Here is a 16,287-nt window from a genome sequence, read left to right as displayed (position 1 = left end):
GAATCTATCCCAACAGCTTTTAGTCTGAAAGCATGTTACCAGTGGTTGAATCTTTAGACAGATACATCAAAAATGATTACATTTACTTCCTGCAAGGGCAGCCCTTCTAAGAGAGCTAACCGCATGCTGGCAGAAATGTTTGTATTTGTCAGTGCTTAGATTCAGTCTCTCCAAAGAAAAGCTGCTCAGGCCCATTTCCATCTAAGTAAACTGCTTTCCGTAACAGCAGTGAAAACTGCAAGGAGTTAGCCCAAATTAAGAAGCAAGGATCAGGTGGAACTGCAGTATAAATGCTGCTGCTGCATGGGGCTGCCAGCAGGCTGCTGCTGGCCCTCCTAGCACAGACCTTGCCGAGGAGGTGCAAGCGCAGGGCAAAGCGAAAGGAAAGCAAGCACAGGGCATGTTGGAAGGTCACAGGAGCACACTCGGTGTGAGCAACTGTGCTCTCATAATGTTTGCTTTGCTAACTGCTTCACTCTGTTTTTAAGAAATAGAAGTGCATCCACCCAACAAGCCCAGCTGCCACTCACTTTCCTGCTACTCCCACCTGACGTGCGTTTGCATGAGAAAGGTCCCAAATCATATTGTCGTGAGTAATGCACCAAACTTCTGCTCTTCTCTGATGAGTAGATACTGCCTACCGCACAGGAAAGTGGTAGGTAAGTCAGGTGCTATTGAAAAGAAGCTGCTGGTCCACCACAGTAACTCGGCTGATGTCAGAAACAATAGTCAGGAGTACGGGGTGATTTCCACAGAGCTCCCACCCCCTCGTTAGAGCCGCCCTGCAGCACACATTGTCACCCTTCCACACGAAGAAGCAATGGTTTTGCTCACTCTCAGGGGTCACTTGCATCAGGGTCCCTTGTGAACGTCTGTACCTGAACAGCTTTTGTCCCTGCACAGTGGTTTCACAATTAAAAAATAGGGAGGTTTTGGCTCTCCCTTATTCAGAACTTAAAAAAAAAAAAAATAGCCTGGCAACAGGCGCACCTGCTCTGACAGCGTGCAGCAGCACTACACAGCCCCTCTTCTGAGTCCTCTGAGCTACTTGGAGGGTGCCTGGGGGAGCTTTCAGAAGTCCAGAAGAGCCAGGAGCACACAGAACTTGAACAGGTTCGGCATTGCCAGCTTGCAGAGGCAAGCACTGCTATCTGACACCTGTCCTAAATCTAGGCAATGAAACTGTTCATCCTATTGCAGGTTCAAATCAGATGTATTTATACATTTAGTTTAAGAAAGCCTAATTTCTAAACAGATTTTTATTTACATATAATTTTGAAAAGGAAGGCGTGAGGAGAAAGAGGAACAAATTTTCATGACACAGAATTTAGCCTTTTTTTTTTTTTTTAACCTATTAAATACTTTCAGGTGTCTTTTAATGATAAATAACATTTATCAACACATAACTGCCACATATTTACCTATCAAACCCCAACACAAGCATGGTGATAGCAGAGAGGTGCTGCCCTAAGGGAGGGTACCACCGATACCATGAAAGACTTGAGATCCTGGAGAGATTTAACAAGAGACTGCTGCGGGCTCAGTGAATTTTGTAAGGATGGTGACAAGAAGAAAGGATGGAAAAGTACTTAGGAAAGGGTATGGCAAGCATTTTGACATGAAGGCCCTTAGGAGCAGAATACCAATGTATGGTAATGGAGCCACGCAAGACTAAGAGGTGAAACACTAAAGACAAGAGGAAGAAAGATCTGAATGAAGTTGACACATTCCTTTAATGGTCTCCTTTCTGGTAAACGCACAGGAGGAAAGAGAGGAACAGGAATGGCAGACAGTGGTTTCTGTTGTCAAGGGACTGTGACCAGGTCTGGGATAACAGAAGTTGCATGGCACACTGTAATCCAAATACGGGGATAATGCCAAGCTACCAGCACCATGACCAAGCATGCGCTTTTATGAGCACAACAAGGAGGACAAACTCCCACTTACTCCCCAGTACAGTGCACACTCACACTCATGACAAGGAGCTCCTGTGAAGCTGTGCAGATCCTTCCCCCACACAGTTGCTGCACTGCTACAAATGCAAAGTTTTGTAGGAGAAATTTCCACTAGCCATTGTTTCCCAGAACAACAACAGAAGGACAACGTGTTTACGGGATCCAGGAGCAGAGCTGCATGCTATTTTCAAAGGGAAATTGGACTTTGGGCAAGCAGGAGCAGAGTTAGCAAGCAAGGCACTGCTAGGAAAACAAGAAGTGGAACTGATGGGATTTTTTTTTTTGTTAAGAATTATTAGGCACAGTCACAAAAACATGAAGCATCTTTTCCCCAGCTGGAGTTAAATCGGAGAATGCATCTTCATAACACATGCTGTATTCCTCATTGAAATACAGGGACATGGAGGAATATCAGGTTCAGACTGATACCAAGAAGTCTTTGCTGTCCCACAGACTTCTCGTGGGATGTTGGAAGTGACTTATAAAGGTCTTGTGAGAATAACTGCTTACTATTAAATACTACAGATCCAGAAATGGCACATCAGTGTTAAAAGCCAAATTTTCACTTATTCTCACTCCTTCACCTCACACATTTGCTTGGGTTTCACTCTTAATAAACTTTTGCTAACACAGGCCCAAAGTGGGGCTGCATCATCGCTGAACTATGAAGTCTGAAGCAATTCTAATCATTGCTTTTAAACAGCAACGTCCACCATTTCCTGGGGCATTATCACATTAAGTAACACTCAGAGCCAGCCTGAGCATCTCCTAATTCAGTCAGACCTGGATCTCTTTCTACTCAAATGGCTGACCCAGACTGCTGTGCACAGGTGATATTTCAGCAGGAAGGAGCAGGGCTATAAATAGATGCTCTGCAGCTTAAAAACCTGTCTGCTACTGAAGCTCTGCAGCCCTGTCTGGTGACATAAGATCTCGTTACTGCAGTGGACTTCAACAAGAAGATAACAAAGAAAAGAAACTGTTTTATTGCAAGGCAACAGACCTACCCCTGCCTCTGCTCTGTTATGAGTACAGGTCACCTCTACTATGCAAGCACCTCTTTGTGGTTTTTAATTGTTATTGTTTTATTAAGTATACTGTGTTTTGCAGTTATTCTCCATAACAGAGAGGAAAGAAAATAGAAGTAACTACGCTAAAGGCCAGGCTGCAACTGCTAAAAATGAAATGAAAATAAGGATATGAAAATATGGTTTGACAGGCAGAGGTCCTGAGCAGTAGGACATGATTTTTCTTTTGCTGAGAAGAAAGAGCTGCTTTTGCTCTGCTGGCTTGGGCTCAGTTATTCTAAATCCAGGGGCTCAGGGGCCTTGTGACAGCACACAGTAAGTCTAGTCAGCTTTATAATGCTAAATTTCAATTTCATAAATTCACAAATGTGCAAAATAGATAAAGGAATTAACGGTGATGTGGAAATGTATTCTGTTCAGTTCTCTCTCAATCCCACGAGCACATTAACTCAGTTAATGCCACCAAGGAAATAGAGCCATTTAGTAAAACAAAGCAGTCTATTAGATTAAGCCGGCCCCGCAGGACAGCAGCAGTGCCATGAGCTGATGGGAAGGGCTCTCACACAGCAGCTACAATTGGTCACAGATTGAAATGTATTTCCATTAGAGAATGCCTATTCATCAAAATCTTTTGCAGAGATTGGTTGATTCTGAAGAAGTCGCTATAAGGTGAGGGCAATCTGCCAGCCTACTTGCCCAGCAGCATGTCTCCCAAGACCTCCTGCAGGCAGCCCCTGCCCTCCTGAGCCACCCCTGCCGCAGATTTCCAGATTCCTGATTTCTTTGCAGCTCAGCAGGCTGAGCACTGGGGAACCATGGATGAGGTCTGGCAGCCTGGCGGCTGCGGGCTCTGCTACCCACAGCCTGTCAGCATCATACCACAGGGGCTGCCTTGGCACTGGGGACTCTGCGTCCCCATTGCTCAGGGACAGCTTGCCAGATCTCCATCCCCACTGGAGAGGAATTTGAGAAAGCCCCAAAACCAAACAAAATTCAAGTCTGTTCAGGTTTACCCTTTTCATGCAAACTCAAGTTGCTCACACAGCTGGGAAATATGTTACAGCTGCCACCTAAAAAGCCTGACTGAGCAGAAGTCCAAGAGACATGGGTCAACTCTAGTGGCCAACTATATCCAACAGAATATAGGTTCAGATTGATTGTAAGTAAATTATGGAAGTATAATTCAATTAGATTATAATAGGAAAAATTCCAGCTCAGGCTAAACTGCCACTGCGTTGAGCAAACAAAGTACATGTTATGGAATAAAACATTTTATGAGGTCTTGAAATATGGTTTGGGAACAACCAGGGCTTTGTGCTGTATCTAATACTGAACTATAAACTCACTCATGTACGAATGTCAGGGGGGAAAAAAAAAGAATGAATTTGGTAGGAGAGGAGTAAGGAGCTATGTGTAAACTAAGAAAAATTTTAGAGAGCCCTCAGGACACTTTTGTGTCTCCCTCTAACAGGGTAAAATATACAAGTACACAAACTGAAGAGAAAGAACAACACACATTTGCCTTGTACTTACTGAAAAGTCATCATCAGGGAACAATATCAGATCTTTAAACAGGCTATCCCCGATATTTTTTTCAATTTCTGTGATGACAGCTTCATAATCCAAAGGCTCCAAGAGTTTGGGTTTTTCCTGCTGTAGAGAAAAAAAAAAAAACAACAAACAAACAATAGATCAGGTAATCTTGCTACACTCAAATTCTCTCTCTCTTCCCTCCCCCCCCCCCCCGCATAAACTGAGATCTTCTACATTTTTATTTTATTTTATTTTTTTTTAAACACCAAAATATGAATGATGACCCTCCCACCTCTCCATAGCTTGCTGCAGCTGAGCTGATTCATAGAAGCAGAAGTGAGGAAGCTGGACCAGTCATAATGGTTGTTCTCAACCTGATAATTCAAGGGCAACTTGTCAGCTCATTACAGAGACTAAACCCTCCACATTGTCTGTCATTCTCTGGAACACTCTTTCTTTGTAAATATATGTAGAACAATAGACAGATGGACACAATTTGAATGGAATATAAATATTATTTTGAGCCAATATGTTGTAGAGTAAAAGTTATATTTTACCCACTGTTCTTGCACTGTGCTATTCAGAATAACATAAAGCTTCCTCTCCCTCTTAGCTAGACCAAAACCACGGCATATCAGAAAAGAAAGCTCCTACATCTCCATAAGCCAAAATTCTCCAATGGACAATCTGATGATTGTCCATAGCATATGGTTTATACATATAATACACACATGGTCCATTGTACACGTGATGGTCCAAAGATATCAGCTGCTCCCTCTTTTAACTTTGTTCTCCAGAGTTCCTGCTTTTTCAGTAATTACAGTCATCTCAAAATTGTACCCCGGCCCTTGGGTACACTGTTTCCCTTCTAAATTAAGTTCAAATCCTCGTTTGTATCAAATGGATCTATGAAAAGATGTTCAGCTATGTTCAGCTTATCAGACACAGCATAACCACGGAGCTCCCTGCAGGTCACCCAGTCCAGCCCGCTATTCAAAGTGGGGCAAATTGGGTCAGGCTGCTCAGGAACCTGTCCAGACGAATCCTGAAAACCTCCAAGGATGGAGAGGCAATTAAAAAACGTTGTAGCTGTTCCTTCAACAGTTCAGTCTATTACCTCTCTTAGTTGTGCTTGTCAGCTTTGAATTTAATAAATTTCTAATAGTCAGCAATATTTAGTATTCACAGGTCAAAGGCTGTATCAACTGATGTTGAGATATTAAAGACACAAAAAATAGATAAGATCAACAAATAACAGTAATAAATAGAGCTTTTTTGAAATCTCTTTCCCAAAGAAACTGGCTCATGAATGTTGCTGTAGGATGTGAGGGAAAGGGGGAAAAGAGAAACAATATTTGGCCTATCTAAATATGGCGTAACTACTAACTTCAGGAGGCCACTAAAAGAGCTGTTCCCATGAAATAAAATAAAAAGAGATTATAACACGTGGATATTGTACTAGATTCCCTCTTGGATGAACCCAGAGACCAGGACACTTGTCCAACTTCTGTCAGAGTCATGAAAGGGACACCTAATTAGAAATAAAATTTGGGACTGTTTAACAGGAAAACAAAACCAAAAACTTATCTTTAGAAAATACACTGTAAAACAAAAGGTCCAAAAGAGAAGAATCATCTTTAAAACTTGATTAGATTCTGTGACAGGACTGTGCACTAGTGCATGATGCTCAGGTAAGACAGGGCACCCTAACAGAGCACTTGAGATTTCACATTACCCCAGTCATCTTACCTCAGACTAGGGTAATGTCACAGGCCAGAACTTGGCCCCAGGCAGCAACAGCTGACATGTTAACATCCTGTCCTACCCAAGAAACACTTGGGTTGAAGCTAAAGCAGTGTTCTGTAGTGTGGTGTTTTCAGTCTGCCACCTACCTACAGCAGTTCCCCACAGGAACACAAGGGGCTCATCATCCATCTCACCACACGCAGCTCTTTCTTCCTTCCTTTCAAGTTGAGTTAAGCCACTGCAGTACCCTTGACCCACAAGTTTTAGGCTCACCTTCATTAAATCTAATTATATCTATTTATTAAATATTCCTATATAGACATAAGTCTCCAGGAGGAAGAGAGAACACCAGCGACGCATGCTGAGTGCACCATCTGCTGTACCACTAATGATGCCCAGGTCTGAAAATTAGTTAACTCCATCTGTGTTCAGAAGAAAGCAGAACTGTAGTAGTGTACTGTTATCTTCAGTAGGAAGCCTTACAGCAACCACTTGCAAGAAAAAAAAAAAAAAAAGGCAAAGTAAAAGTGAAAAAACACACATACTGATTTGTTTTGAGGTACAAGTGTTTCTTACAGGCATTTTCCCCATGTAGTGGTTTCACTAAAACATGTACGTTATCTGCAGAAAGTTCACAATGTTAACTGCACTGGGAAGCCTCCCTTCCTAAAGCAGATACCATAGCACTAGTGGTTTCACAACAGTCTCAGGTTTTAGCAAGTCAGGCATGCCACTGTAACCATCAATGTCCACACCAAAACCAGAGCAGTGTCAGAACAGCATTAATCTAGGTCCTGTACTCCCAAGAAACTTCATCGGCATTACTTTTAATTTTTTTAAAAAGCACAAACTATGCAAGCGATAAGTAGCTACCTTCCTCCTAAAGTTATAGAGTAAGAAAGAGCTGGGGAATCCCACAAATCTTTGGACTCTTGAAATACGGGGGGAATTCCCATAAAAACTCAGGGCATTTGCAGCTTCTCTGTGCAGAGGGGAACCACCCTATTTGCTGGGACTGAGACAATGAAGAGGTATTTCTTCTTCCCCCTGAAAATCCCTATGAGGCTGGAGTGCATATAGCCACATCTCCTTCAAAACTAGCAGCACACAGCTGCTCAGCCACGGGCAGAGGCAGGGCGAGCTTTGCCATTTCGGCCTCCCCTTTCTCCTCGGAAACAGGCAGCACTCAGAAAGCCACTCCTGATCAATGTCTGAAACACTCCAGGGCCAAACTTCTCCTCGACAGTTGCAAGGTCATTTATGTGGGGTGAGAATGAAACTCGAGAAAACCCTGAAGCAGAGAAACAGAGAGAGAGCACACACATCGCTGTTCCCACAGTGCTACCTCTCTGCTTGGCCATGCTGGGAGCCAAAGTGCACAAGCTGGTAGAAACAGGTGAACAGAAGTTAACAGAAGGGTCTTACAGGAAGGGTGATGCATCTAAAATGCACCTAGATAGAAGCAAATGCGACATTATCACCACTATTGCAAAGCTTTTCAGTGAAGCCCTTCAATGTTTATGATGTTTTTCTAGTGATGCCGTGACCATTGTCATTCTTTCTACAACTTCACGGCAAAATCCTGCAGGAAAATGCAACACTGCATCACTCCAAGTCTCACAAATCAGAGACACAAGTACTAACACACTTTGTTCAATATATTGCAAAGATAATCCAGTCCATTCACTGCTGGCAGGAAGCATGACAGTATAGTAAATGTCAGACCTCTTTATCAATCCTTGCTCAGTGAGATATAAACCACAGAATGTCCTGAGTTGGAAGGGACCCACAAGGACCATCGAGACAACCCCTGACTCCACACAGGATCACCCCAAAACCAGGCCATGTGTCTGAGAGCGCTGCCCAAACGCTCCCTGAGCTCCAGCAGCTCAGTGCTGTGACCACTGCCCTGAGGAGCCAGTTCAGTGCCCAACCACCTCTGGGTGCAGAACCTTTCCCTAACCCCCAGCCTGAGCCTCCCCTGTGGTAGCCTCAGCATGTTCCTGCACATCCTTACAAACCTGCACACCAGGCAAGGCGCACACAAACCCGTCCCTGGCAGAGCCAGTCCTTTGGTTTTGGCCGAGGCAGGCACTACAGCACTCAGCGCTGCGCTTGTGACAGCAGGCGGCAGCTGCTGCAGTTCACAGTTTCTCTCCAGAAGACGTGAATGACTGTTCAGTTCGCTTGTCACGGGCAGACCAAAGTGGTGACGTTGGGATTAGCAGATTTCTCCCTGCAAGCGCTAGCAGAGATTTGTAAATGAGCAGGGCTGATTTAAAGCTTTAATAACCAGACTGCTGCCTCTCCTCCATTTAACTTGTCTGTTCTTCTTGGAAGTGGACCAACCGAGCGATCTGTGTGCCAAGATCAAATTATGCTGGCTTGGATTTTTATAGTGCTTTTTATATTCTCTATCTCAAGTGAGTAATGAATTACATTTAGGTGTACTGCAATGGTTGTGAATACACATCGTAAAAGGCCCTCTCCGATTCCTCACCTGCTCTAACAACCACAACAGAACCATTTACTTTACATGCTGACACTGTGCTGTTGACCATACTTCTGCTCGTTGTTTAGCCAACTTTCCCAAACTCTTTCTGAATAGTTAAGAGGTCTCTAACAAGCACTGGAGCCAGCACCACAGGAAGACAATCACTGCTTCACTTCAGCCCACAACTCCACATGTGATGTTTGAAGAGTACCGTAATAACCCACCTCGTTGAATAAGACCTACACCACAGCCTTCTGATCCAGATAACAAAAGCATTATTTTCCCTGCAAGAATAACCAAAATATCCACAAAAATGATTTTAAAGAAATAGATATAGTACATGGCTTGCCTCCAGCTGCAGAGACTTTCTGTTGGTGCTAGCACCCACCTTTTCTTCATAGTTCTATGACAATATGACTGACATGTCATCCTCCTGAAGTCATATTTCTGTGACCACTCATTAAAGGAGGAACTGATGTAACTGAGACCAACAGTGTCTGGATAGTCATCCCAAGCACTTCCTCATTCTAAAGATAAACTAGACCAAATGTTATGATTTTCTAATGCCTTAAATGCATATTAGTATATAGCCAGATACCAATTTCTGAGTATCTGGGATTTATTGATTTTTTAAAAAGATGCTTAAATAAACTTATTCTCCTAAAGTCCCCATGCCAAAAAGAAGAAAATGAAAAACACAGATAAAGAGAAAATAAACAATTCAAGCTGATGGACTCTGGTTACCTGAAAAAATGTTTCTTAGTGACAGGAGGATCCACTGTGTATTCTTAAAAATTCAGAAGAACTGAGATGGCCAGATTCATCACAATCAAGCAAGACTGATTTTGTGTTTTGCCAAGTTGTGAACTGTGATTTTAGACAAACCAATCTCATCCACCTTTGAGATACTGAAAATGACAGGCTTACAAGAGAAAGGGCCACTTACTGAAATAACATCATCTTTCCTCTTTTTTTTTTTTTTTTTTCTTTAATAGACTTCTTGATTATATTGTTAACCAAGCCCAATCCACAACAGCAAAAGAAACTAACTTCTGGGATGGCATCAATGTAAAGTGCTTCCCAGACTACTACTTCTTCCCTTCCTGTCCCCAGTTATATACTGTAGCTGGCACAGAACATGACTGTGGATTTTTATGTAGTTAATATATGTAGTTAATTTTATTCCACCAGGGTGGGCCAACTTAACTTAAATATTTCTTGGCCAAGCTTGTCAGAACTGAACAGCCAGGACTCCATGACTTTTGGAGGAGGTGTATTGTTACGGCTGAATTTAACCCTGCTCCGATGCGTGCTGGCCACAGCTCCCTGAATATTCAACGAGCTGAAGCTGAGGCTAGAAGACCATTCACATTTAATGGAGTCACCAAAATGTCTGATTTTTGATGAAGCGATGTGTGTGTCTCCTTGCCACCAGGCAGTGCCAAGGCTACAGTTGGCTCAGTATGCAATCCACAATCAACAAGTTTGTTGAAATCAGCAGTACAAAGGAAATTTTCAGTGACACCCCTTCCTTCCCACCCTCAGAAGTTCACTTGTCAGGTCTAAAATGTTTAATTTGTATTGTCTTCCACCAAAACTTGGAGAACTGTACTTGGGAAGGAATCCAGTCGGTCTTTCAGAGTGGCACAGCATAACTGATATCCTGCAGTGGCTGTGGTTAAGCTGACGTGCCAGTAAATTTCATTAATGGGATTGCCAGTTCCCATACAATTCTGCTACAGAGAAAATTGTGAAGAACTACAAAGATCCCCCCCCCCCCCCCCAAATTCTTAGTGACTCAGAAATTAGTTTCCAAAAATGCTATAGCACAAAAAGCAAGGAAACTATAGAAGATGCTGATGGGCATAAGGAAAGTGAAAAATCATTTTCTTTCACTAACACGCCTTTATTCAAAGAAAATACTGATTGACACCAACAAGGGATTTGCTTGACTGAATGAGACTTACCCTGTGCAAATACAGCTTTGGATGGGGTAAATCCTAATTGCTTACATAACAAATTATCATTGTTTTGAGGATCAAGATTTATAAAGATCTACCGTGCCTATTTTCCAGCTTTAAAAATCACTGTAGGAGAATGGAGAGCATTAATATCTGAAAATGGATGAGCTAAGCCAGGCCATTTTCATTTCAGCTACACAGCCTCAGAGGCATACATGCACGTACCCGCCCCAACAGGCTGACCGATGGGTGACTGGGGTTAGGACGACAAACCACAGGACCCATTCTCAGACACATGCGAGTGACCTACTGTTTGTATTGCCTGGTATTTCTCAAGGCAGGCTTTATTGCTGCTTTCAGTCTGAATTCTGAAAGCACCAGGCCTACCAAAGCTACCTTACTAATGGTTAAAACCCGGAAGCCACACAGAGCCGTCAGCTCAAACATCCATGCACTGGGGAGATGGGGGTTGCTTCATGCTGGGTTTGACTTACTCATAAGCATTTCCTGATTTCTGTTTCTCAGCCACGAGTGCATGCTTGGCGTTGTATGCTTGGTATGGTGCTTTCTGAATCTGGACGATATGTGCACGCGCATCTTCAATGACTTGCACTTGCCATTTTACACATTAGCTAGAACTACAAACATAGCCTGCAAAATATTTCAGGAAACAAGAAAACAACCTGTGTGCCCAGTGTTTACTCAGTAGCTAGAAACCATTTTAGGAAGGAGAGGATCATTATTGTGTCACTGACAACGCAAACTCTAAAGAAACTGCCGCATTTTTTAAAACGTCAAAAAATGACAATTTCTAAATAGTAAGTGCTTCTGAAGCCTAGACTAAATATTTGTCCATGGGTCACTTCAGGGGAAAAACAAGAAAGTCTTGTAAAATATCTTGAAGTTTTTTTTAAGTTGAATTTACACAGACCTCTAACCTGGCACCATGCAGCCACTTCATTCCCCTTACGTGACCTTAGCCACAAAAAGAGTGCAGTTACAGCAATGAACAGCCTTTAAAGCTGAATCTATTCTTAAAGAAAGTAGGTAAAAGCCAAAGATGACATCCTCTCATCTTCGTATAGATATCAGAATAGACTGGTAGGATGATGTGCAAGGGGTCTGGGAAGATGAGATGGAAGCTGTGTGGGTGAGCAGGGACCCTTGGGGGCAGAGCTGGAGAACGCAGATGGTGGCCTTGGGAGCAAAGGCCTCACCCTGGGGAGGGAAAAGTGACTTGTGCTGCCCTGGGCATGAAGAGGATGCTGGAGCAAGTCGAGTTCAGCTGGTCTGTAAACAACTGCCAGCCATGTCTGCTTTTCTAGCATGGTCTCAGCTGGGCAGGCTCATGGTTGCAAAGAGGGACATTAATAAAACTATCCATCCTGCAAACAGTACGTAGTGGGTTCAACCAAAATTTTACTGGAAGCTTAGAAGCTTATATAAACACCACTTGTGTGCATGCATGCAAGAGAGATGGAGGGAGTCACTGCACTGTAGTCCATGGAAAATCTACTTTAAAAAAAGATGCTCCCAATTTTGGGGATCAGATGGTCTTCATAGCAAATGTAGAAAACAGCTCTGACAGCTACATTCTCTATGCAGGAGTAATAGAACTGGTTAACAGTAAAATCAGACCAGACCAGTTTCCTCCTTCTGTCCAAGCTGGACAAATAAAAGAGATGCAGAGATCCACTCTGTGAGTCTGTGAGGCTCGGGACATTTTGCAGAACACAATGAATGTCGGTGAATTGATTTTCAAAACTATTTTTATGTACTTCAAAAGTAAAGTTTTCTTTTTAGTTGACTTCTGTTTTTTAAGCCTACATAAGACATTTTTTTTTCTTTTTTTCTTTTTTTCAGTGAATGTTTAGAACCAAAGAGAAAACTAATGCCTGTTCATCAGATCATACTCTGACACTAAAGACTTAGATTACTATCATTAATTGCATGAAATTGCACAAACTATGTGGTCCATTTTCACTTAAACACTAAAATGTAGATGTATGAAGTCCTAGACCTGTAGAATAAGCAAAGAATATTTTTGAAAGGGGCTCAACTTCTTCAGAAATCCCTGAATCAAAGAACAACTGATAACAATGTTAGCATTACCTCTAAATAAACTTTCCAAAAATAACACTTGATTTCTAGAGAGTACTTAGCAATAAGTCAGCACCTTGCACGACAGTCCTCATATGTGTTGTCCTCCCTCAGATATGCAGTAAATATCTCCCTTTTTCTAACTATCCTATGGCTACTTATGTCTTCATGAGTTACAGATATTTTTCATGCTACTTATCTGACTAAATCATGTGTCTGTATTTCCACTGGGGATTTATCCATAAACGTTAGCATTGTTCATGCATGATCACCTTAAACTCAACTCTCCCAATGATACAAGTTTTGGAAATTTATAAACATTTCCTTGACATCAACAACCCTCCTAATCAGTTAGCTATCAAGTCATTTGCCCACATGCACACCAATGATGTAAATGAAAGCAAGATCCAGTCAACCACACTGAGCTCAATCAACAATCTACAATCAATTAAAACTAATCAGATTATATAATTAGTCTCACAAAAGTGACTTTCCAGTAAATAATAAAAGTCCAAGTACAGAAAACATGGCTCTAGCTGTGGTATAGGAATTCTGTTTCTGAATAAGGCCCCACTTTCGAGGCCTTTGCAGCTGCCGTGGGAGCTAACCCCACCTGGAGATCTGCAGCAGGCTGGCGATTGAAGGAGAGATCAGCTCCTGGTTTGATAGCAAGAAGTGCCCACAGGCCAACAATTTAACATGCTCCAATTATGAAATAGTGGGTAGAAGGACACGGGTCACAAGCCACAAAAGTAAAGCCAAGTGTGCTTGTGTTTCCTAGGGGCAAAACAAGCTATTGAGAAATACACCCACAGAACAACATGACACGGTGACCCCATCACATCTTACGGCTGAAAAGTACAGAAAAAAAAAAAAAAAAAAAAAAGACCAGATTCCCCTGAAAACTCAACTTACATGTATATCCCATACATTATAAAAGCCAGCTACTTTGCAGGAAGCACCAAGCACTGCCTGCAAGCAGGCTACTGATTTATTGCTGTTGTTCGGGCTTAGTTTTAGGTCGAACTCTGCTTTCCTGTAAGGCTTCAGCCACTTCTAGTGAGCACTAAACACACACAGTCAGGATTTGCACAATAATGATAAAAATCCCTCCTAACCAGCATTTAAAAGCAGCATTGCGTACATTCTAACAAGTTTTGTGAGCTGTCAGGGTTAGATGCTTTCAACACCTGCATTAGTCTTCATTCTCAGGACCTGTGACTACGAAGCCTAAGCTCTAAAAAATCTGTGTAGATTGCAAAAGACTAACACGAATTAAAGGACTCGTGAGTTAACTCAATTTATCATGACGAAACCAAATAATTACCCTTATTAAGGGTAAAGGGGTGTACAGACTCTTAAATGTTTAGTCATGGGACTTCCTAAAACTTCACATTTCTTCAGTGAACACCAAGATGGTGTCGTGTTTTTTTAAACTCTCAAGAACGTTGTTTTTCAGGTGTGGTCCTACTGAATTTTGGAGTCAGCTTCAAGGAAACAAAAGGAGACTCAAGCATCTTAACAGGTACCTAACACCAAGTAAGTTTTCAGTGGGAACTGAAATGCACCCTGAACGCAATGTTTCAGTTCAGCACACTGAAGTGCTTACACAGACCCATGTAATGCTGTTGGAAAATCCCAAGAGTTATCTGGGGACTCTTTGAAAGCTAACAACTTCTGAAAATTTAGCAGCATTTGAGAGTTAACTTCATAACCTTTCTAGCCCTTAGCATCTTTGACTTTATGACAATAGCTCAGGACAGCAGGAACTACAGTATAAAGTAGCCGTGTCAAAAAGATCCGCTTTCATATAAAACATACAGCCAAAGTGGCAGCTAGTCATGAGCAAAACCCAAGCACTTTACTGCTAGACCAACCACAGGCAGTCCTAAACATTCAGTTACAAAATTCTACAATTGCAGAGATATTTTCTTTCTTAAGAAAGCAAATGAGAAATATCTTCAGCGTATTATCACCAATTCTTTGCTACATTAGCATGAAGAACAGCCTCCAAAAAACCCCTCACTGCACACACAAACACAATCTAATGTGATACACAAAACTACAGAAGAAAAATGGACAGCTGTTATGAAGAAAAGGCTCCATTTTCTCCAAATCATTCTTAAGGAAACCATTAAATATTTGAAATCTAAAGTAGTGTCTCAAGGGAATACATTGAAAACCAATACTTGCCTTAGTCTTCTCAACAGTGTTTCACCTAAAACTTTTCTACAGTTTCAGTTTTAGCTGAGAAAGCTTAGGTGCAAAATGAGTTAGCGTGACCCACCCAGTGCTACACATGGGAGTTTCAAAAGGTGCAGTCTTGGCTCAGTGCTATCAGTGGCAAAGCCACTGTTTACCTTCATGGGGTAGAACCTTGCTCCAGCCTTCCACCAAGGGCTCTGGATCTTCCTTCACTTGCTCACTGCACTGTAGGAGAGTGACTTTCTCCTGCTTCTGGCCTCCAAATGCACAAATTGAACAAAGCAGATTGTGAGACCTGAAGTCACGGAGAACAACTTTCTACTCCAGAAGCACCGTTACTGATTTTCACAGAGCTACCAAGCATGCATTACCAGGTGTCTCAGAGAGCATCACATAATGCTGCTATCAGTACCTGATCGACAACGTGATGCTACAAAGCAGATTCCCTGATGTAAACTCTTGAGCTCTCCATACTTCAGTCGTAAAGTAATTGTTCTCTGATGTTTAGTACCTCGTCATACAGGTTGATACAATTCCTACAAACACACCAAGGAATAAATCCTGTTCTCTCCTATTTGTATTTGACCTGTAATTTCATAACAATTTTGTAGAAGAGATGGAGGGACAGGAGGCATACTCACGCAGCTCAGCCTGTGAATTTCTCCTCGGTTCACTCGCCTCATGGTCTTTCTCTTCTTCCGCAGTTCACTGGGCTCCCTTCTGAAAACTCTCCCTCGAAAGCTCATTGTATCAGTAGGAATTCAAGCAGCAAATAAATCGCTCTTTAAAAACTGCGATCCTTCAACCTCTGCTTCAGCATAACAAATGAAAGCTACATATACTGTTCAAGAGGGAAGTATGTCTAAAACTTACATGCTGTATCCACAGTAACTGAACAGAAAGAAGAAAGCCGGCAATAACTCATTTCTTCCTGTGAATAATGCTCTATTAAGGCGGCAGTGTCTCATTAAACCATAAATACACCCGCCCCCCCGTCTCTCATGCAAATCAAAACAGGAAGTCTTACAACTGAATGTCTATCTTTGCCTCAAAAACCATTGCATCCTTTCCCCTCACCACCTTCCCTGATTCGAAAGCCGAAATGGCTGCACGCCTCCCTCACACGCACACACGTCCCCAAGCTAAGAAGTTACTCAAAAATCAGGGATCTCCAGCTGAGCAGGGCAATGGCAGGCCCCAGCACAGCAGCCCCAGTGCTGCTCAGGCCCAGCCAGCTCTGCTGCCGGGCTGAGGTAACAGTTCCC

The 16,287-nt window shown here is 42.4% G+C and overlaps 1 protein-coding gene across 16 annotated transcripts in view; it reads right to left on the bottom strand.

Annotated features, from left to right (window-relative positions):
* The window catches only part of DOCK10 (dedicator of cytokinesis 10), a 149,523-nt gene that overhangs the window by 91,777 nt on the left and 41,459 nt on the right, over nucleotides 1–16,287 (bottom strand). For 12 of the 16 annotated variants that reach the window (XM_032192891.1, XM_032192897.1, XM_032192893.1 and 9 more), the window contains exon 2: nucleotides 4,517–4,636. In XM_032192891.1, coding sequence (XP_032048782.1) covers nucleotides 4,517–4,636 — 120 coding nt within the window. Of the gene's footprint in view, nucleotides 1–4,516; nucleotides 4,637–15,663; nucleotides 15,801–16,287 lie in introns of those variants that run through there. The other 4 variants (XM_032192892.1, XM_032192898.1, XM_032192894.1 and 1 more) reach the window with 2 other exon arrangements.

This window comes from Aythya fuligula, chromosome 9 (genome assembly GCF_009819795.1).
Source record: "Aythya fuligula isolate bAytFul2 chromosome 9, bAytFul2.pri, whole genome shotgun sequence".
Taxonomy (NCBI): Eukaryota; Metazoa; Chordata; class Aves; order Anseriformes; family Anatidae; genus Aythya; species Aythya fuligula.
This window is presented reverse-complemented; position numbering and strand designations above follow the sequence as displayed.